The sequence below is a fragment of the Azolla caroliniana genome, unplaced genomic scaffold (assembly GCF_043228905.1).
Source record: "Azolla caroliniana isolate FFs.n. ecotype wild unplaced genomic scaffold, voAzoCaro1.0.p SCAF_6, whole genome shotgun sequence".
Taxonomy (NCBI): domain Eukaryota; kingdom Viridiplantae; phylum Streptophyta; class Polypodiopsida; order Salviniales; family Salviniaceae; genus Azolla; species Azolla caroliniana.
Window position 1 is genome coordinate 1,622,718 of NW_028230441.1, and position 21,746 is coordinate 1,644,463.

A 21,746-nucleotide genomic window follows, 5' to 3' on the forward strand; every position below is an offset into this window, starting at 1 on the left:
GACATGTGTTTTTTCTGAAACTAGATAACAATTCTTAGAAAAAGAAACCCACCCGAAGCCAGTCATTTTTTAGTGTTATCATCATGTATCATGAGGTAGTACAGTAAATCAATTGGATTAACAAATCTCACCACCCCAACTAGATTGCAAGCTAGATTGCTGCTGTGCAAAAACATTTATCCGCAATGCATGAATTCTATGTATGAGAGAGATCAAACTATGTGTAAATTCACTTATTTCAATACACCATATGAGATAGATGACAAATACTTTTTAGGTTTTAAGTAATTGCAGTACGTGATGATAATTGAGGAACCAGTCGTAATAAGGGAAGATTATAATTGTTTATTTATATAATATTTTCCCCGATTTCAGATCCGTTAATTTCTACAGATGCCATTGCTATACTCACCAAGTACGGTGAGTGGAAGCAAGTGATCAATTAAAGTTTTTTTATTGTTGAATGCATCACTTGTGGATTATTAGTAATAAGAAAGTCAAAGTTACATCTATGAATGCAGCTACAAGATGGTGTAATTTATTTAAATTTGTTGATTTGTTGCTCCCCTTCATGCTCCTTTGTATACAACTTTCCATGCCCTTATACTATGTTTATTCTTAAATAACTCTTTCAATATCTTCATCATCATCACCACCATCATGACATTCAATGCCTTCCTCATCGTCATCATCTTCACAAAGTTGTCAAGACTCTATGAACCCATGTGCATCAAAGTTCAAAGCAGAAAGTTAGTTCGGACATTCTGCATACAGGAATTTCTTATGCAGAAATTTCTCAAGAACTTAAGGAGTTTTGCATGTTCACTTAAACGAAGAAGAATTGAATACTCAAAGAAGTTGCCTTTGTCAAAGATCCCCATAACACATTCCTTGCAAAAGCTATTTATGGAAGAAAAGCTTTCGAAGGCGTTACTAAAATATGAGACTTCGCAAGAGAATGAGTAAAAGCAAATAGAAGAGTACTTCGACAAGTGACACAGACCAGTCAAAGTTAGAGAAAATGAAAGCCAAGCTTTCATCGGCAGCACCAAGAGGACCCTCCATGGGAGTCTACTCTACCAAATAATCATATGAACACACAAAAACCATCCATCATTTAATTTACTGATGCATATCAATTTGCCTTCATTTTCATGCCCTCAACTTATTAGCACAGTTTTGAAAGAGGAAACGGAGGAAACTTCACTTTAGAAACATGATAGAATGGGAATATCATGGTTGACACGTAAAACTGATTAAAAAACTTTGAAAACATTATTCCAACATGCACGAGACGTTTAAATTCATTCATATTATTAGTCGCGTGAATAATGACATCATCTCCAATTGTCTGATATACAATAGAACGAAAATTGTGCCAAAATGAACTCTCATCTGAACAAAACACAAGAGTTTACAACCAAGCAAAAGGTTGCAATTACAGTTACAAAGTTCCTAACTCAACCCAACACAATAGTTGCATTAACTATGATGTCATATGTCAAAGAATCAACACTTACAATTGTACAAATCTGAGAGCTGTGGGTTAAGTTCAAGCAAAAACTATGTATGTAATGCTTTGCCACCCTTTTTATAGCAGTAATGACTTTGGAAGGTATTAATCACCACATAATGTGGAGCAAGTCTATGCAACTCAGTTTAACCACATAGACTAGATTCATCTTCACATAACATGGAGCAAGTATATATATGCCACTTGGTTGTAATTACATACACCAGATTCATTTTCTCATGTCTCATTAATAGCCATGGTGTACAAAATCATATGGCGGAGATACAAACCAAGGACGAAATATCTTAGAAAACTAGCAATGAGCGAGCAGATCCTTTCCGCACTCGTTTCCTTCTCTTTTGTTGCATACTACGCCATAGACTAATTATGAGAAGGAACCCTGTGAAAAAAAATCAAGCTCTGGTTTTAGGTGCTGTTAAACTTTCTAAGGTATCATAAGTACCCTTTGGATCAATAAAACTGAAATATACTAAAAGTGCCCTTAACTGGTTTTCTGGACTCACCAGCAAAACAAAGAAAAATGGGGATAAGCCATTGGACAGCCAATAATGCCGATGAATCGAACTGTAAATCAAATAAAGAAATTCTAAGAACTTCAAGAGAGAAAATCTATACATCAATCTCTATGACGTCTCTTACCTCATCGTGGTGTAGCCATCTAGAAGTCAATCCAATGACATTATTGTCTCTTCGTTCCTCTTGAGCTTTACCAGCTGACTTTTGTTGGTCAGATACTACACCTTCTCTTCTGATATAATTCATGGTTGTGTCATGAGGAAAACCCACATGCCTTTCTTGGTTTTTCAGCAGCCCATCAATTAAAGTAGTCGAAACTACACCATCACCAACAGTGTTATTGGAGAGTACCATAGACATGTCCTCTCTGTTGGGTCTATCACTTCCTTTCGGTTGCCTCTGTCCAGAGCTGAAAGGCAGCTTGATATGCCTTTCATAACCTTTGGTACCTTGCACCTCAAATCGAGCATCAACACCGCATTGAAGTTCGTGATCAAGAACAAGTGAATACATGGAGAATTTCGCATCTTTCCTACGAGATGGAGATGAGGATGTCAGCCCATTCAATGGAAAATGTATTCTCTTTGAAGGTGCAAAAAGCACTGGATCTTTCAAATTATGGCTTGTAAAATCCAGCAACTTTTTGAGCAGCCAATAACAATCAGTCACGAGGTGGCTATTATCAAGACAGTTAGAATCTCCATAGACTGCAACACGGCCTAGACCACGTTCTACAGCTCCTAATACTGCAGCCTCTACCTGCGGAAACTTCTCAAATGAGTATGATCATCTCTCACGTGTTGACAAATTCTCTTATTCATATCAGAACTTTAACAGAACTTACTTGTGGTTGAGCTGATGTTTGTAATGATGATGAAAGTGAATTTGTTTTTGTTCCATCTTGGAACGTGAATCGATGCAAGAAACCACCATCGGGGAAAACCGAGATGTCTGTGCCAGAAGCAAAAAAACCCCTTTGCCCATCAATGGAATAAGGACCAGTAAGTATTGTGCCCCCAAAACCAATACCAAATCCAAGAAGAAGATCATTCAATGCAGGGATATTTGCTCCACCAGTCACAGGAGTCCACCAGCTTCGAGTGTTGTCATCAAAAAATTTCATTTTTATCATTGTTTCAAGATGATACCAATCAGCAAAGACTATCAATCCAAGTCCTAAAACTTTGACATCATTTTCTAGCTTAATTTTTTCCTCTTCAAAATATTCATCTTCCAGATCTACCATTAGCAATGTCCCATACTGACGAGCATCAAAGCATGTGAATGGAGAACCCAAAATTTCTACATAATATCCAGCATCACATAATATATCAAACATGCTATGGAAATTTGTGTGAGGATGATCTCCATGCCAATCAAGGATGTCATTTCTAACATCCAATGAATCTCTGGGTATATAACCAGGTGGATAACGCACATTATGAAATTGATCCCAAAGAATCCGGCGTTCTCGTTGAGGAGTGGGAATAACATTCACACGAAGATGGAGTGTGCATTCACTTCTCTGCATTTCTTTTCCTTGTGTTCTTGAAGGTGACACAATTGACAAAGATATATCACCTTCAATTATGCCTGAAAAATTCACCCCTTCATCACGAATCTCCATGTGTAATCCTAAGAATCCTGTCCATGGCCAGATGGTATCCGAGAATGTGAATCGAATGTCTAATAGATTACCAGCAATATCAGAAGGATTCCATGTAGGATTTTTCTCCACATAGCCTACAACACCCATTCCATTCAATATTGTGACATTGAAGACAACAGGCATAGCACCCGCATAAAGGGGTTGCCGACAGAAAGGCCACATGTAAGGGCAATCAAGAAAATCTATTACTGATGGAACAAGACTTGCTCGGGGTTTGTATTTTACAAGGATTTCATACGATTCCAACCTGACATGACAAAATCAGGCAGTGAGCCTTGGTGCAGACTTATTGAAGGAAACATTAAAAAGACTTGCACAATGACAAAAAATCAAGAAAATGCTCACAAATTCAACCGCCCGGAACCTTGTTCAAAAATATTTGGACCCTCCAACCGAGAAGCTCCCTCAATAATAGCTTGCTTCATGCTGGCTGGATTGATGATATTCCAACGAATGGACTCTGGAATTACACTGGCAAGCAAACAAACAGCACCTGCCACTACAGGACTCGCCACGCTAGTTCCCGAAAGACTTTTGCAACCAGAGTTTATCCTTGACCCAATGATATCTCTTCCGTAAGCTACAATATCTGGTTTTACTCGTCCATACCTAAATCAAGAAATACAGAAATGTTTGCTATTTAGACCATCAAGAAATACACCTCGATATGGCTGAGAAAATAAACATAAGCAAAGCACTCAATACCCATGAGGAATTTCCCAGGTAGTCATCCCCCGTGATGAGAATGATGCAATATGATCACTATAATCAATCCCACCCACACCAATCACGTCACTCTGATCAGCCGGATTATTGAGTGTTCCATAAAGAGGTCCATCATTCCCAATAGCCGATACCATAATGACATTATTGGCTGTCATCTCCCATACCTTTATATAACAATTAAAATAACATTATGCAATGAAAAATGCCACTTAGCTATCAAAGCTCTAAAACCTCTGTTTTCAGACCTATTGATTCCCCTTATAATTAGCTTGTTATCATTTGTTACCGAATATTACCTTTTCAATGAAAGGTCGATCAAGAAAATCCGGTCCACCAATGCTAAGATTAAGGATGTTTATCTCAGTTGCAATTGCATAATTGAAAGCATCTAAAAACCATGATGTGTACGACACCTGCAGAATACTGAAAACAATTCTGCATTACATAATAAAGAAACTGTCCCAAAAAAAAAAACATGTGATTATCCCACATACAATCCATTAAGAATGTAGGTGCAATCAGCGCTCATTTCACATTCACTAGAAGACCGCACAATACCAGAAGAAAGATGAAAAGAAAAGAAAACATTGGAAGATGAACAGCCATGAGATGAGTGGCACAGATGAACATTGACATCATTTCATATCAACATAATTCAGATGCTCGAGTGCAATGAGAAGGAAGCAGTAACAAGAAAATATTATCTTACCTGTGCATCCGTGAAAACTCGAAATGCATATATCTCAGCATCGGGGGCAAAACCCAAACATTGAGGATCCTTACTTGAGATCACTCCTGCCACAAAGGTTCCATGTCCTAGATTGTCATTCAATGTATCTTCATTTGTCCAATTAGTCCTCTCCTACAGTTAGAGGAAAAGAAAAAGAAATAGCGATGCCACATAAATCTTCCATTGTATAACAAGCAAGGTCTTGCTAATGACATAAAAGATATAAACAATAATATACACATTGTCACAAGAAATAAAAAGAGGATAATCTGACTCGTTGTGTATAATAACCTATTGATGATGACTGAATATATTACACAGAGATCTACAATATGACAAAGAAAAATGCAAACAGATATAACTGTACATTGCACCTATACACAGTACATTAGCCTTCTATGTTCAAAATGCAACAATCAACATGAAACATGATACACTTCTCGTGGGTTGCTCACAGCCTCAAACATGTTTCACTTTCCAAGGAAAAGTCCAATCTTCATGTGTACTCTCACCTTTGGTGCTAATGTTTCATGCAATGCGCATTGATGGTTGGAGATTTAAGAAAAGAGGTTAGAATAGTATACACCAAAGAGAGTTGCAACATGGTATGTTATGGCACATCCACATAAAAAAATTTGAGTGTTGAAACCAGATCCATTGAGTAGACTAACAAAATGAAATAAAACCACAATAACATCAACAATATAAAAGCAAACCAAGCCTACTGATCATGCCACTGCATAGCACATGTCTAATGATCATAACATTACATAGTATAAACATAAATATTTAAATGTGTATACCATGAGTCTAGTTGAGAGTGCACATAGTACATACCTATCTTCTCTATATTAACAAAATAAAAGAAGTGAAGGCTTAATACTAGAACTTAGACCTTAAGTGTCATGGGACATTTAATCTAATTTTATTTATGTGCAACATGCGTTGTTGATGCACATAAAAATTATCTCTGAAGTGTCTCAAAGAAACGCTTGCTGTTATATTGATTTTTTGCATAAATGAGATATGAAAGCTGGTATCATCAACATTTCTTGATAGAATGATGCAATACCTTAATATTCCTAAAATGTGGATGATCAGCCCTCACACCAGTGTCAAAAACTGCCATCCGAACCTTTGCACCCGTAAAACCTTTGCTCCAAAGCTGGTCAGCCCCAAACATCGACGTTATTTGAGATCTCTGTGAAAGAAGTAACAAATCAAATCTTAGATTCCAGGTCTTAATTTTATTTCAATTGAAAATAATAAAAAAGACACAAATCATCGCACCACATTTCATAATGGACATATCTAGAGAAAACACAAAACGCATATTTCTTGCACTAAAATTAATAAATAGCAACTTCCAATGGCCTGATAAGATTATTTGGAATCAATAGAGTACTTAATACCTATGTTTACGCAAAAAGTGGCATTTTATTGACAACAATGCTTGCTGCATACACCAAAATATGTGTGCATACAAATATACATTCACAAATTAATGTGCATTAATGATGAACTTTCAGTCCCATCCATGAAATGATGTTTTGCTGCTAATATGCCTACCCTCTCCCTCTATCTCAAATTAATAATCTACCCTAGTGGTAAAGCATCTATAAGAGAGACTGGTTTCCCTATTTCCAAAATTTGTCCTCTTATTTTAGAGCAGGGTTATGCCTTGCAGCTGATATAACAATCTGTGATATATTTGAACTCAGTAACACCCCTCAAACCCTATATTAAGAGTACTTAGAGCAGAGATCAACTAAAATCATGCAGTAGCGTGGACCATCTGTCACTGTTAAACTCCCTGATTAGCACATTCTGCACAAGGATAAAATCTCTAATGCTCATGTTGTGTTATTGTAGAACCACCTTGGACATCATGATGGATGTTGAATTCATACTTGCCTCTCTCTCTCTCTCTCTCTCTCTCTCTCTCTCTCTCTCTCTCTCTCTCTCTCTCTCTCTCTCTCTCTCTCTCTCTCACACACACACATACACACAAACACATATGTATGGCTAGGCATAAAGAAGTATTTACTTGCAAAAGGATTTTCCGGCCAGAACTCGAAAGGGATGGCTTCTCACACTGACCCATAAGGTCACCATCTTCACTCCAAGGTGTGGATCGTTTCCCTTCACTTCGATATTTAGCACTCTCGTCTGAGGAATCATTGCTTTCCATCCCAAAAGATGGCGCGCTGGAATCTCTTGTGATTTCATCCTCCTTCAGTAAGGCTCTAGTAAACCGAGACTGCCGAGAGATGTCCTTTACAAAATTTAAGGCCTTCAACTGGTTTACAACACCATCAATTCCTCTTTCTTTAATCCTGAGCAAACCAAAATCGGTAGGGAATGCTGAGGCTGGATTCACCCGCTCTACCCACTCCCATCCGTCGAATTGCTGCATAGATTTTGACAGGGCAATTTGATGTTCGGTTGCATATTTGTAAGATGTAAACCTAACAATCACTTCATTTGAAACCTCCCCATCAAATCTCAGGGATTCTAGCCCTTCCTTGGAATCCAGAGAACCTGGAGATGATTCCACCCTTTCTCTGGATTCTATGAAACCTGACAAAGAATCTCCGCATTCTTCGGAATCTGAGCAACCCGATAATGGTTCTAGCCCTACCACGTAATTGGAGGAAAACGAAGATGAATCTGGCCTTTCCTTATGATATAAGGAAACCAATGAATCTTCTCCAGCGAAGCAGATGGAGGAGAGCGAATCTGAGAAGATCTTTCTACATAGACCTCCATTGGACAAAGAGATATTCGCGGAAGAGTAGGCGAGGGGCTCAGACACAGATTGAAGATCGATATGGGATAGACCAGAAACCATGTATGGTTGAAACCCTGAAGAAAAGAGGAGCCAGAGGAGGATCGGAAATACCATCATAGGCTCTCTGACTGTCTTTTGGGGGGTTCTTCTTGCTTACTCTGAACCATGACTCTGCACTGACTCTTCACAGTCCTGATACCATGGCGGCGGCCCCTTCCTTAGAGAGGCAGGCAGGCAGCAGAGTAGCATACATACAAAAGACCGATAAGTGTTTGCTTCACATGATATGCTCTCACATACATACATACATATACATGTATGTATGTATGTATGTATGTATGTATGTATGTATGTATGTATGTATGTATGTATGTATGTATGTATGTATGTATGTATGTATGTATGTATGTATGTATGTATGTATGTATGTATGTATGTGTGTGTGTGTGTGTGTGTATGTATGTATGTATTTATGTATTTATGTATGTGTGTGTGTGTGTGTGTGTGTGTGTGTGTGTGTGTGTGTCTGCAAGACTGCATGTATGTATGTATGTATGGGTGTGTGTGTATGTATGTAACACTTGATTTGTTTCACACAGGGCCCGTAGAACGCCCATCATTCTATGTCCACCTTATTCACTCTTTCCCTACTCGTACACACACAAAAAAGCATGGGGTTGTGTTCCTCGCCTCGACATGCCTAGCACCGCCGTTCAATCAACCTTTCCTTTGCAGAAAACATTGTTCCGTGACCTTGCGTGGCCATGGGATCCTCCCCCCCCCCCCCCCCCAAGCTACTATCAATATTGATATTTCACATGTTGGATAGGTCATTTTCTTGCCTTATATCATGAATCAATCATATATGGTTTGCTGTTACTCTTGTAAGTAACAAACACTCCATGTGTTTTAACCCTATCAAAATGATGACAGCAATGACGATGATGATTGTTGTAAGTTAGTCGATAGTTTTTTCCTTCCTTGCACCACACTAATGGGGAGTCGCATTATGTTGTTAAGCTCTTGATGTTTATTTAATGATATGTACAAATTTCCCACCTTGGTGGGATCTAGTTTTAATGGTTCATGAGTGGGTAGTGCGACCTCTTTTGACTTATTGTGCCATTTGAGTGAAATCAACACTTCTAGGAAATGACATCTTGGACTTGGTTGTAATTGACCATACAATAGGGAAATTATGTGTTGTGGTAGGATTGTGATCATTGTGACTACGAGGGCACTTAACAAAGAACTCGAACATATACCTATGGGGATCTTATTCACAATGCTTGAATAAATAACTTGGTTACAATAATTGAAGTGTGATGTTACATTTGCCATGGTTCGTACAAATTGGGCATTACTTCATGCATTATAAGATTAGATTTACATTAGAAGAAATGAAAATGGCAAGTGTGTGCTTAATCACGAGCTTTGATTCCCCGTTAATCTCACATGCATTCAAACCACATTTCAAAACTCAACAAACAAAAATGAATTCAATTACATTTACTCCATTATTTATTACATGACATGACTACATGCTTTCACAAACTTGCCAAAATAAATTGATATAAACAAGAAGAACAAACCTTAAATCATCAATCAAACATGACTACTAGTACTACAAGTCTCCTTTGATGAATTTGGTGATCCAAACATCTCAACTCTTATATCCATGCAAGAAAGTGTATCTAAAATTACATATAATCAAACTAATTTATTTGTTTTTCCTTTGATGTCCTCGATAAAGGAGAAAGGATGTCTAGAATGAAGATACTCGTGCATGTTACTAAATACGTGCTAAATATGGAACAAATCGAACAAGATATTATAGGGTGTAAACAATGGTTGTACGTCCATTACAATACTAAAGTTAACAAATAGTTTGTATAAATGTGTGATAAAACAAAAGCATGGTTTTGGATTCAAGCGAAAAGCAATGGGAGTCTGACTCTATGTTCATCATAAAAGCATTCGTTATTTTTACTTTGGTTACTAGTGTCTTTGACCTAAAAAGTAACTATCATGTTCCTCCGAAGTCCTAATAAGCAATTTCATGTTCCAAATTCAAAGAGTTAAAATCCAGGAATGCCTTACAAATTATGATGCGTAAAAGTTGACCTCTTCACTTTGGTTTATATATTAACACATCCATTGTTTTTCGGTTTGAATAATAACTTCGTCAGTCTCGTTATCTTTGTATTCTCTTTCTATTGTTGCCCAATATCCTCAGTTTTCGAAAGAATATTCTTCGCAACTTTAGTCCATTATAATTGTACCAATATTAACTTTGCCAATACAAATGTGTTTGTAGCAAGGCGAAGACTTATTATTGCATTCAAAATTATCGATTCATTGGCGTTGGACATTCATCTTCAAATATATTCCCATTTGATGCCATTGGAACTCAAGGCATTGTAGTGCTTTGTTACTTCTCGATCTATCAATCGATTCCCTAAGGGATGATATCTTGAAGAACATCAAAAGCTCCTTTACGAAGTTAATATAACTTCACTGTGATGATTCAATAAACAATCCTAATTGTTGGACGCATATTTGTATGTGAACAAAAAAATGTCCAAATTTGCCAAATGAAATATTGGGGTACTTTTTGCACATCCACGATACAAAAAAGAAAAATTACATTGTCAAGACATCAAGCTATGACCATCAATATATTCATTATTGTCTTTCTCTTGTAATGATTGTCCATTCACAACATTACATACATTGCAAGTATGATATGACGTAATAAAGCACGATAACATTTTGATAGATATAACGACTACCTAGAACGAACCATCAGAATGGACATTGGCTTCCTATTTTTGAATATTAATATTTACTAGACATATTCATCATAGATGGTTCTGATTGACTTGACTTGTCTCCATTCTTGTCACAAATATATAAAATTATAACTATTTCCCTCCCCATCACTAGTGAAAAACAACATGTGAGCTTGTTTATACATGTGTATCCAAAATTCACAGTTGGCTTGGATAATACGATATACTTGTTTTCTACAACTCAATAAGATTTCAACGTTTTCCAACACTCATGTTTAATTGATAGTGACAACATTGTTCTATCCCTATTATGCATGACCATGTTAGAAGGACTTTACAACAAACTCAACATAGCATCACATTAAAATGCTTTCCTATGCCAAGAATAAACATTACATATTCATTCGATGATGCTTTAACTTTAGTTTGATTTAGTGTTTTGATATGACGAGTGACACTTGTTTCTTTTAGGACAGGAGCAATTATTTGTATACAAACAGTGATTTGCATTATTAACCAAACCAAAACCAAAACTACATGCATTCAGGCGCATTTTTTTCTCGTAGCATAGCAGAAACACATAAATTGGAGGTTTGGTGGAATTGTATGCATGGGCACATGGTATAACACCTTCCATTGGTCCACACGAGAAAAGTACGCACGATACAACCTAGAGAAGCATCAACAATCTTTGCATAAAAATTGCAAGTGAGGTAGCATTGATAACAAACGCAAAAGTCATTGTTTTAAGACTTTAACAATTCCATAAAATGGTTGGGCAATGGTGTGACAAAAGAGCTCTAAAGTCGAGCATGTCCATCATATTGAGTTTGTGAGGCACGCAAACACATAAGTCTAACAAAGACACATATAACTCAGGGCCATAAAGTTTCGTGGATATGCCACTGGAGCACAGAGGTATGCCTTTCGCGCGAGACAAGTGTAGTGCAACACAATGGGAAGAAGAGAAGGAAGCCAATACACGAAGGGTGGGACGGACAACTCTAGGATTGTCCTATAGAGCCAACCATTTGTATATGGCAGGAGAAAAGCTAAAGCCTATGTATATTGATTGGGTGGGCATTGGGAAAGAGAGAGAGAGAGAGAGAGAGCCAAAGGAACAGAACACAAAGGAACAGAGCAGGTCCCAATTGTATTTGTATTTGGGAAAACAACATCTGCATATCATATGTACATAAATATCCTCTGCACAGCTTCCTTACCATGGATCCTCTTTCTCCACCCACTAGTCCCATGGATGCTTCTTCGTAACCCTAAAATTCCACCAACACATGGTTAGATAATGGCTGCTCCAAAGTCTTCTCTCTCTCAAAACCATATGCTTGCCTCTTCTTCGTCTTCTTCTTCCCCTGCTCCTGCAGCAGCAGCTGGAGAGTACCTACTTCAATTGCTTCAGAAGGGACATGTTTCTTCTTCAGAGGTTCGTAATACAGACTCCATCCTTGTCAAAGAGCACCACAGATCTCTGGAAGAAGAAGAGCAATACTCACGGCATGTTCTCCAGCAAGACCCTGCCGTGGCTGCCATGGGCCCTTGCCATAGCCATAGCCTTCGGTGGCGCCTCAGTGATGAGGTCATTGATGGCGATAGAACAGGGCTCTTGCCTGTACAAGATCTTCAGCATGGCTGTGGCCGTGTCCAATATCATCAGTATGAACACCATCATCAATACGAACACCGTCGTCAACAACATCAACATCAACAACAGCATCGACCACAACCTCAGCTACATCAACATCAACAACATCATCAGGGTTCCCTTCATTTTCCAGGTACTCCCCCATCTCTGTTTCCCGAACTTTTCACGACTTCCCACATGGATCCCCTTTTGGGCCGTCCACCCCCTACTTCAACGCAGAATCAGTTCTTTGGCCCTTATCCATACCGTCCAGTAGATCATCATTCTTATGTGCAGATGCCCCCTCCAGGATTTGGACAATCTGGTTTGATGAATTCTAATTCATCTTTTGTGCACCCTGGACATAACGTGGTATCCATATTATCACATACAGGGGTTGAGAATCCAAAACAACATGACGATTTTCTGAATAAACAGATTCTTTCTCATAAAAGCGTCCAAGATGCGAATCCTCCTGTTGTGGCACCGGAGAGAGTTTTGTTTCAGCAAGGAGAACAGCAATTCTATACTCAATTTGGGTCCGTTGGTGTCAAAATTGCTCAGAAGGATTGTGTTAAAGAAGAGACAGACATGTTATTGCCCAGTGCATCTTTTCCTAAGAAACCCATCAAATCAGATGAATCAATGAAACTAACCTCAATCTCAAAAGCGAGTCTTGCAAAGGGCTATGGACCCATTGGTCCAGTGAGGTTGGAAGAAGACCAAATTTGTCAAAATACTGAGGGAGCCCCAAGTAATCAGCTCTCTCATCAACATGTGTTGCATCCTACTGTTGCAAAATATCATGATAAGTCATTCAATTTGATAGAAAGTATGGCAAAGTTGTCAAAGAGGCCTGATTTACATGCATATGGATTCAGTAATGTGCAAAAGGATGCAACACTTCTAGCATCTGATAATCTAGATTCTGCTAATTTTTTAAATTCGAGTGATTTTTTAGACACTTCCGAGAAACTGCAGTTGAAACAGAGATATAGTCAGATAGCTCAGGATGGGAAGACAACTACAGGGAATGGCTTGCTTGACTGGACTGCTATAACTCATGGTAAAAGAGATGAAGATAGGGAGAGTGAAACAATACGATTCATGGGAACTCAGGAAGAACTTCCTATCAGGGTCAACCGTGATATTCAAAAGCAAAGAGGACAATCCGTAAGCTGGAGGTTGAAGCATTCAAATGCTTCCGAGCCATCCAAGGATCAAGTGAATCATAACAGTAGATTAAGAAACAAGTCTCTGATTCAAGATAACCATGTAGGGTTACCTTCTGATTCTAGAGTCAATGCTGCACCCGACTATGCTGCAAATAAATCCAAGCAAGCTTTACTCACTTCACTGCTGGTTGATGATCAAGGAACTGTCAATGATGGGAACAATGATGAAACAATCTTGGGATGTATTGAGTTTTTAGAACTTTGTAAAGATAATGTATCAGAAGAACATATCCAACAGGCTCCTCCTTCTAAGGTAACATGATTATGAAAGGAATGTCAGATTGAAAAGAATGCCCATGTTTCTTTGTAACATTAACATTCGGGTTTATAGGATTTGAAACAGGTTAGGCAACCAAATAGTAGGGTTTCCATGCTGCCCAAATTCATCCGAAGAGAATTTATCAGTCGAGCTGACTCGGAGAAATGCACTAGACAGTTTCTTTCCATTTTTCAAACATTGATACCACCTGTAGATGAGGAAATAAGAAGAAAGAAACTTCTTTCAACTCTGAAAGAACTTGTGTCAGGAATTTGGCCTGATGCTCAACTCTATTTATTTGGGTCTTGTGCTAACGCATTTGGGGTATGTAATAGTGACATTGATATATGTCTTTCCATTGAATCTGAAGATTCAAACAAAGCTAAAGTGGTTCGCAAGTTAGCGGACATTCTCGAAGAAAATGATATGCAGAATGTTCAGGTTCATATTAACCCTTCGATAAAATGATGCCATTTACAGTATTTCTTATAATGCTTCTAACAACAATATGACTTTGGAAGGCCTTTTAAGTTTGTAGTACCTTATAATTGAGCATATTTTTAATTTGCAGGCATTAACTCATGCAAGGGTTCCTATTGTGAAGTACTCAGATCCAAAAACTGGGATATCTTGTGACGTGTGTGTTAATAATATGCTTGCTGTTGTGAATACAAAGCTGCTACGTGATTATGCTCAGATTGATGTCCGACTTCGTCAGCTAGCTTTCCTGGTGAAACATTGGGCCAAATGTCGTCAAGTGAATGAGACATACCGGGGAACACTCTCTAGCTATGCGTAAGTTTCCTACATGATTCTGTTTAAACACAATGATATTTTACTTGAGATGATGTTATTCTTCTCATCAAGTTACTTCATTACATTTCACCTTTGAATTTTACTTACGTTTTAAATTTGCATTTATATTTGATAACCAAAATTCCTTGCTAATTTTTTCACGGATGATAATGTACTGAAGCTTTATGTAGCAAGAATAAATAATGACAATGTGTGGGGAATTCAACTTAGCTTATGCAATTGATGGTTTTGCTTGACATCCTGGATGTGTATGTTTGTTTCTGACACAGAGACATGTATTGCACACACTAAGATGTATGCCATTTAGTTTATACATGATGAAATTGATGATCATTAGGTACTCGATAGGTGAATTTACACTTCTAGCTTGCGCATTGGTGGCATGCTTTAATTTTAGGGAGGGTATGTGCATGGGTAATATGAAATAGAATGTTTTTTATTAAATTGCTTACATTTATGATATTTTATATGAACATACATAGAAGGTTACCAAGAAGAAAGCTGTAAAGTGGACATGAACTAAAAGTAGTTATACTTGCAATAAATTTTGTGGAAATAGATATACATGAAAAATATGTTTTGTGACATTGATGTGAATTTGGACCAAATTCTTTGGAAACTTTTTTAGATAATAGTGTTAAGTATAATGAGAGAGGAGAATTCTTTTCTTTGGGATTTTAATCTATGAGACATCCTTTTTAAATTTGAAGTTTCAATTTGTATTCATCTTCTTACAAATGATGCTTATTTATACTGTTGGATAACATCAGATGCATTATCAATATTTGACATGGGTGATGGTTTATGTTTTTGCAGCTATGTCTTAATGTGTATACATTTTCTCCAACAAAGAAAACCTCCTGTGCTACCATGTCTTCAGGTACTAGTATTGTTTGACAATGCAATATATCTGTATGCTCTGCTGTGTATGTGCAATTTGGTGGATTGTTTTTGCATAGGCCCCTTTTTGGCAGAATATTAATCATGGATGTCTAAAGTTATTCTGCATAATTTCAGAGAACAATACTGATATATTATTCTGAAGTCATTATAATAGGAAATAGCTTTGGGTTGGCACTGAGACTGGACAGTTGTATGATGGAAATTCTTCTCTCTTCTTTTCAAGGACGGAGCCTTTTCTATGCATGGTTATTAATCTCAGCCGATTTTGCAAACTTATATTATAAAGAGATGAAATTGAGCCATGAAACGTGCACTGCTAGCATTCTAAATTTTTTAACATATTAATTTGGCTCATCGGCATCTAGGGAGAAAGCAAGATATATCAACATCTCTAAAAGACGAGAAAGCCTATGAGACCTGATAAAGGTTGCAGCTGTTTTATTTTAAGTTGTTGACGTGAGTAACAAAAGAAAAACTAAAGAAAAATATCTGTCTACGCTAGATTCCTAACTCTAAATGGTGTGAAATGCAATCATGAATAACCACCAATCTTCTTTGATGCCCGATCATTGGAGCTGAAATTGTTGCCCTATGAGAATATCCATCAGGAGCTGATCTAATATGGATGCAATTAAGTCGGCGATGTCTTTCTACTGTAGGTTCCTAAAACTAAATGGTTTGAAACGTCAGTAACAAACAATCAGGCAATGCAAATATCCAATGATCCAATATGGTATGCAATTAAGTCATCAAAGCAAGTAATGGAACGAAAACAAAAACATCTTTTTTATTAAATGGTTTGAAACGTAATAACCAACAATCAGGTTTGGTGCTTGATCATTTGAACTGATATTCCTGCCCCTGAAAATATGCATCTGGGGTGATCAAATATGGTATGCACTTGGGATTGTGGTCCTGATTGGTGCTCATGATGTCCATAACAAAGAACAATGATGCTAGGCGTCAGGCCTCCACTTTCGCATCATGAATATTTGCTTGTACATCATGAATTTCCCTAGTAGTGTCCGTACAAAAGAAATCTATCAAAGTTCTCTGCTTAGGTGAGTCTATGAGTGTGAATCTCTCCTTCAAGGGGCCCTTCTTTGCAACCTTATCCCTACAAGGAAGGATAATAAGCCTCTTTGGTCATTGTACTCCATCACTCTACGGAGAGGTTCAAATCCTTCTCTGAAGAGAGACAATAATATTTTTCTTTGGTCTCATAGTGGGCAATGAAGTCCATAATGCTCCCCAAATTAAACTCGCGATTGCAAAGCATGCAGGCAGGGTTCTCGAAAGCTGTTTATATTTTCCGGTCTTTATCTTCAATTGATGGGATGATGTTTGGACCTGCCCTACTACTGTATGAAGGACATGGGACATCTGTGCCTCCGTATACTTGACTTGAATAATGAAAAATTCTGGGACGAATGTGAATATTTCTGAATACTAACAATTGGTTTCATGTTCCCCTTCTAGTTGTATGAATTTATGTTCTCTACTAGCTTCCCACTAAATAGTTATCAAGGATCCATTCTATTTACCCATCTCTGAGATGTATTAAATATCATAGCGTTGTCCTACTACTGCCCCTCTCCTAGATCTTAGTTGATGTAATTAGAATATTCATTGAGCATTTTGCTCATTTACATCACATCTACATGTCCATTTATATCATGTGCCATACATATTTTGAATGTTTAGTTTCAAGGGATACTCTCTCTTTCTCCATGCATGCATCATTTGCTTCTGTTGCTTGAGTTTGCATGCTCATTTATATGTGCATTTTATTATTATCATGACCGTATATCCTGTAGGTTTAGATTTAGCCCTTGCCCAACTTTTTGTATGTGTGACTAAATTGAGTCACACATATTAGAAACCACAAGATTAACCTTAGCACATAATGATGGGCATGATATCCCTTATTTTTAATCTGAGCTACCTCATTCAATATTTCTCAACTTTTGTGTTCTGTCAGTCAAATTTATGCTTTGGAAAAAACCATGGCAATAGCACTAGATCCAAGCTATTTCTTTCTCTTGTCTAGTGCAACGAGATCGCATTTTGGATATGTTTGAATAAGAGAATGAAAATTTGAGTTGGCTTAGAAGTTTGAGATATTGTCACATCTCTCTGTTGCATCTTTAAACATAGCTTTTGCAATCTTGGAAAAATGACTGTGTATACTTTTGACATTATGGCCTGAAATATGAAGACTGAAATGTTTTCCAAAGCATCATGATTCCTGAATGAATATTTGTTGATTTCTCATGTTTTTGACTTTTTACTGCAACAGAAAATGGAACCTACATTTCAGCAAACTGTAGGACACATAAAATGTGCGTATTTTGATAGAGTTGAAAGTCTGAAAGGTTTTGGCCAGAAAAACAAGGAGAGCCTAGCAGATTTGCTAACATCGTTCTTCGAATACTGGGCTTTTGGGCATGATTATAGTCACTCAGTGATTTCGATAAGAACAGGGAGATTCTTAAGGTGGCTTTCCTCTTATCAATCTTTTCATTTTATACGTCATGTCTTCTAGTTTTCATTACATTCTTATTTTTTCGGAAATTTACTGAATACTGAAGTATTTTCAAATTTTGAAAAATACCCTCCCAAAACATCCTTCCTCTCTCTACAATGTGATTTCTCTCTACATAGAGAGGCAGAAAGTGTAGATAGCAGGTGGGCATTTTGATAAACTATTCCTTATCTTATTCTCAATGCATTGTTATTTTATTTTTCTTCGATGTTTATGCATCGTTATTCAGTAAAGCGGAAAAGGACTGGACTCGACGCATTGGAAATGAAAGACATTTGATATGTATTGAAGACCCATTTGAGATTTCTCATGACTTAGGCCGCGTAGTTGACAAGTATAGCATTCGTGCTTTGCGTGAAGAGTTCCAACGAGCTGCAAGAATCATGCGGGATACTGAACCTTGGGTTAGACTCTTCAAGCCTTTTGTAAGACAACAGGTGGAGGATGATGCTTTGGAAAATCAAACTATTTAAGCCAAATGGCAAGGAAAAAGAATAGTGTTTTGTGATAATAACTCGTTTTGTTTGCGGTATTTTGGAGAGACTTTTGGGATGTTCAGGAATTACAGAGATCTTCACATACTTGCAAGGTTCGAGATTTTATCGGCATCCACATTGGAAGCCTCGCTCATCATATACTTCTAACAGATGCAAGTAAGGTGCACTTGTATACTATTTATGTGAATTCAGCTCGAATTAATACAGAACAAATTGACTGTTTGGAGTAGAATAACAAGTTTATATTCCCCACCATGAATCTCACTCTGACCAAGCTATTTTGCTTACTAGCTCATAACATAATTCTAGAATTTACCGTCAGGCAAAGAATCCATTGATTTATTTATTGGTATTTGCAACAATTTGTTTTAGGAAGCAATGGGAGCAACCACTTTTTTCTCGGTTTGCACACATTGTATCATGTATATGCCATATTTTAGGAGCAATGGGAGTAACCGCTTTTTTCTTGGGTTGCACACATTGTTTATCATGTATATGCCATATATCGGTAGTGATAAGGTTTATAGAAGCATGTTTTGTTGAATTATTGTTCTTAAGAGGCTTTCTGAGATCAGGCACCTAATTATTGTGTACATTGAATTGGTAATGCTAAGGTTTGTAGAAAACCTCATTTTCTCATATGTTATTGTTTCCAAGAGTTTGAATTCATTATAGGAACTAATTGGAATTATACCATGCATGATCCACGCCTATGATACTATGGAGAAGTGAAGAATATTTATTTTAAAATATCTTTGAATGTTGAATAATCAATCATGATTGCTTTCCTATAGAAATAAACAGGTGAGCCTCAAAAAAGGCTATTCTTCAAGCTAGCTATTATTTACAAAAGCAAACCATGAATTAGCAACTATGAACTTCACAGGATTCTTGACTTGATGCAATCTCTTTCAATGTGGTATGCACAAGTGTCCTCGAGCTTAATTCATGGACAACAAACTTTGCATGCATTGCAAAGGATTTGATTCATATTTTCTAACATATTACCTTATGGATTATGTGAAGATGCTTTTTGAACCGTAATATTACTTGGTGAATTTGTATCATGACAATAGAGGCTAATGTTTTGGGACATCGCTCAACATTTAGCTTTGAATGGGTCTTATTGAACGTGCGTCACAGATAACAATAAGAACTGATCATGGTTGATTGTGATGTGTATGCTGTTTTGGTTTTACAGTATGAAGCAATAAAATTGTAGTCATGGACTTGGTGCTCCAAAAACTCGGTCTTTATTTGTATTTTAACGAATGACTTCCAACCTTGTGAACATGTAAAAAAAGATAGGTGTATGCAAATTTCTCAATTCCTTATTGTATGATACATATAAGCCTGTTTCTAGAGTATTCATTGAAGCTAATATGACAATATAGGATCTAATTTGAGTGATGATAAAAAAATAATGATGAGCAAAGATAAAGTCTAGAAAAATAGAAAGAAGATAAAATCAGAACGCACTTACAAAAGAAATCACTCATTAGAAGTATCTTGTGAACCCAAGATTCTCAACCTCAATTTTTAGACATAGTAGAGGCTCAATAGTTAAATAATGCATTCACACTAACTCGTACAATGGATGAATTCTTGTAAGCTGCGATTCATACTCACATCCTTATGCACTTTCTATTTGCTAAATTGCATTTTCTCAAACTAGACCCATGAGATAGGTATTAGAAAGGAAGATTCATGAGATAGGGATGTGGGTGATCTCAAGCTACACACAAGAAGGTTCACACAATTGGTTTAATCTGTAAAGTTTCTCAAGTTGCAATGAAACAAGTAAACACCATATTGCTTTGTGTATACCATGGTATCAATTGGAAAAGAAACCAAGTCTATCTAGAAGCTTCATGGAACAAAGTTTATGACAACTTGTGACTAATAATCAAGGAATTACACAAGCTTATAAGCATGACTTGTGCAAGCAACGATGTGAACATGAGTGAATTTAAGTACAATGTAGAAGCTTTAGACCGCTAGTTCTCTTTGAGTCAAAAGAAAAGAAAAAATGATCAATTTGTTATTTCTATGTTACATGCAGGGCAGGAATTTAACGGGTGTCATGCCTGTCTAAGGCCATTTTGCCCATAAAAAACATACACCCAATAAAAATGTCCGTCAAGTGACATATAAACTTACAATTTTCATTTTTTATGCAAAAGGCGCCCAAAAATTATACATGTCAAATGACATGCTAAAAATTTAATTTCCATGTCATATATGTATGTATGTATATATTTATAGTGTCGGGCAAAGGTTGAATTGGGAGTCGGGACTTTTCCCAGCTAGTGGCAACCATTATGGATAGCCGAAATCGATTCCGGCCAGGATTTCTATAGTATATGAAAATATTTATATTGTATATTTCTTCCAATGTTTCATTCCCAATTTCCCCCCTCTTTCTATTTCTCCCCTGTTTTCTCTTTTCTTGCTTCCTTCTTCACGCGTTGCTCGTTGCTTTCCTTCATCGCTACTCCATGTTCCTTGGTTGTTACCCATTGCTCCCGGCTCGCTCACTACTCATTGCTCCCCGTCGCTTCTTAGTGATTGCACGACATCTACTGTTTGACACTACATCACTCTGAAGTATGTATTTTGTCTCTCTTTTTCTCTTTCTCTTTATTTTCTCTTTATTTTCTCTTTTATTGAATCTTTTTTCTTTGAAGATTGCTCATGAGAAACGTGTATGACACAGTGGAATGCATTTTCTTTTATTCCCACAAAAATCTACAATAGGATAAGGACTAAGCAATTAGAGAGATTAGTTACATATGTTTGTCCAATATGGACTTATTGAAAGCCATAGAAAGCATGGAGGAGGTGAGATAGGTCTAATTGTTGATTGGTTGAACCCATAGATATCAAGGAGTATGGTTGTGATGAGGTTATTATGTTTGATTGTTGTTTAGATGAATTATTAATATGCACAAGTGATGCTAGAGGAATTTTAGGAGACATCAAACATTTGTTGGAGGGATATATTTAACCTTTGGTTTGAAGAGAAAGAGAGAAGGATAGTATCATTGAAGTAGACGCATATTGCACAATGCTTAATATGAGGATCACGGTATGA

At 37.1% G+C, this 21,746-nt stretch overlaps 2 protein-coding genes across 4 annotated transcripts; one reads left to right on the top strand and one right to left on the bottom strand.

Moving 5' to 3' along the window:
- Positions 1–1,683: 1,683 nt before the first annotated feature.
- S1P (SITE-1 protease) lies at positions 1,684–8,191 on the bottom strand. The gene is made up of 10 exons (XM_087321364.1): positions 7,223–8,191; positions 6,248–6,376; positions 5,155–5,307; positions 4,742–4,858; positions 4,425–4,609; positions 4,065–4,328; positions 2,895–3,966; positions 2,174–2,809; positions 2,038–2,098; positions 1,684–1,913 (listed from the first exon to the last, which is right to left on the bottom strand). The coding sequence occupies exons 1-10, from the start codon at positions 8,081–8,083 to the stop codon at positions 1,819–1,821; spliced, it is 3,573 nt and encodes a 1,190-aa protein (XP_087177490.1). The 5' UTR covers positions 8,084–8,191; the 3' UTR covers positions 1,684–1,818.
- A 3,711-nt stretch (positions 8,192–11,902) lies between these two features.
- On the top strand, positions 11,903–19,196 carry LOC147862466 (Nucleotidyltransferase family protein). 3 transcript variants are annotated; one of them, XM_087320751.1, is made up of 7 exons: positions 11,904–12,551; positions 12,708–13,885; positions 13,964–14,332; positions 14,463–14,686; positions 15,524–15,587; positions 17,910–18,106; positions 18,385–19,196. In XM_087320751.1, exons 1-7 carry the CDS (start codon positions 12,062–12,064, stop codon positions 18,626–18,628), a joined length of 2,766 nt encoding a protein of 921 aa, XP_087176877.1. In that variant the 5' UTR covers positions 11,904–12,061; the 3' UTR covers positions 18,629–19,196. The 3 variants fall into 3 exon arrangements, with proteins under 3 accessions (XP_087176876.1, XP_087176877.1, XP_087176875.1); XM_087320750.1 differs by having other exon boundaries at positions 11,903–13,885; positions 13,976–14,332; XM_087320749.1 differs by having other exon boundaries at positions 11,904–13,885.
- The last annotated feature ends 2,550 nt before the right edge of the window (positions 19,197–21,746 follow it).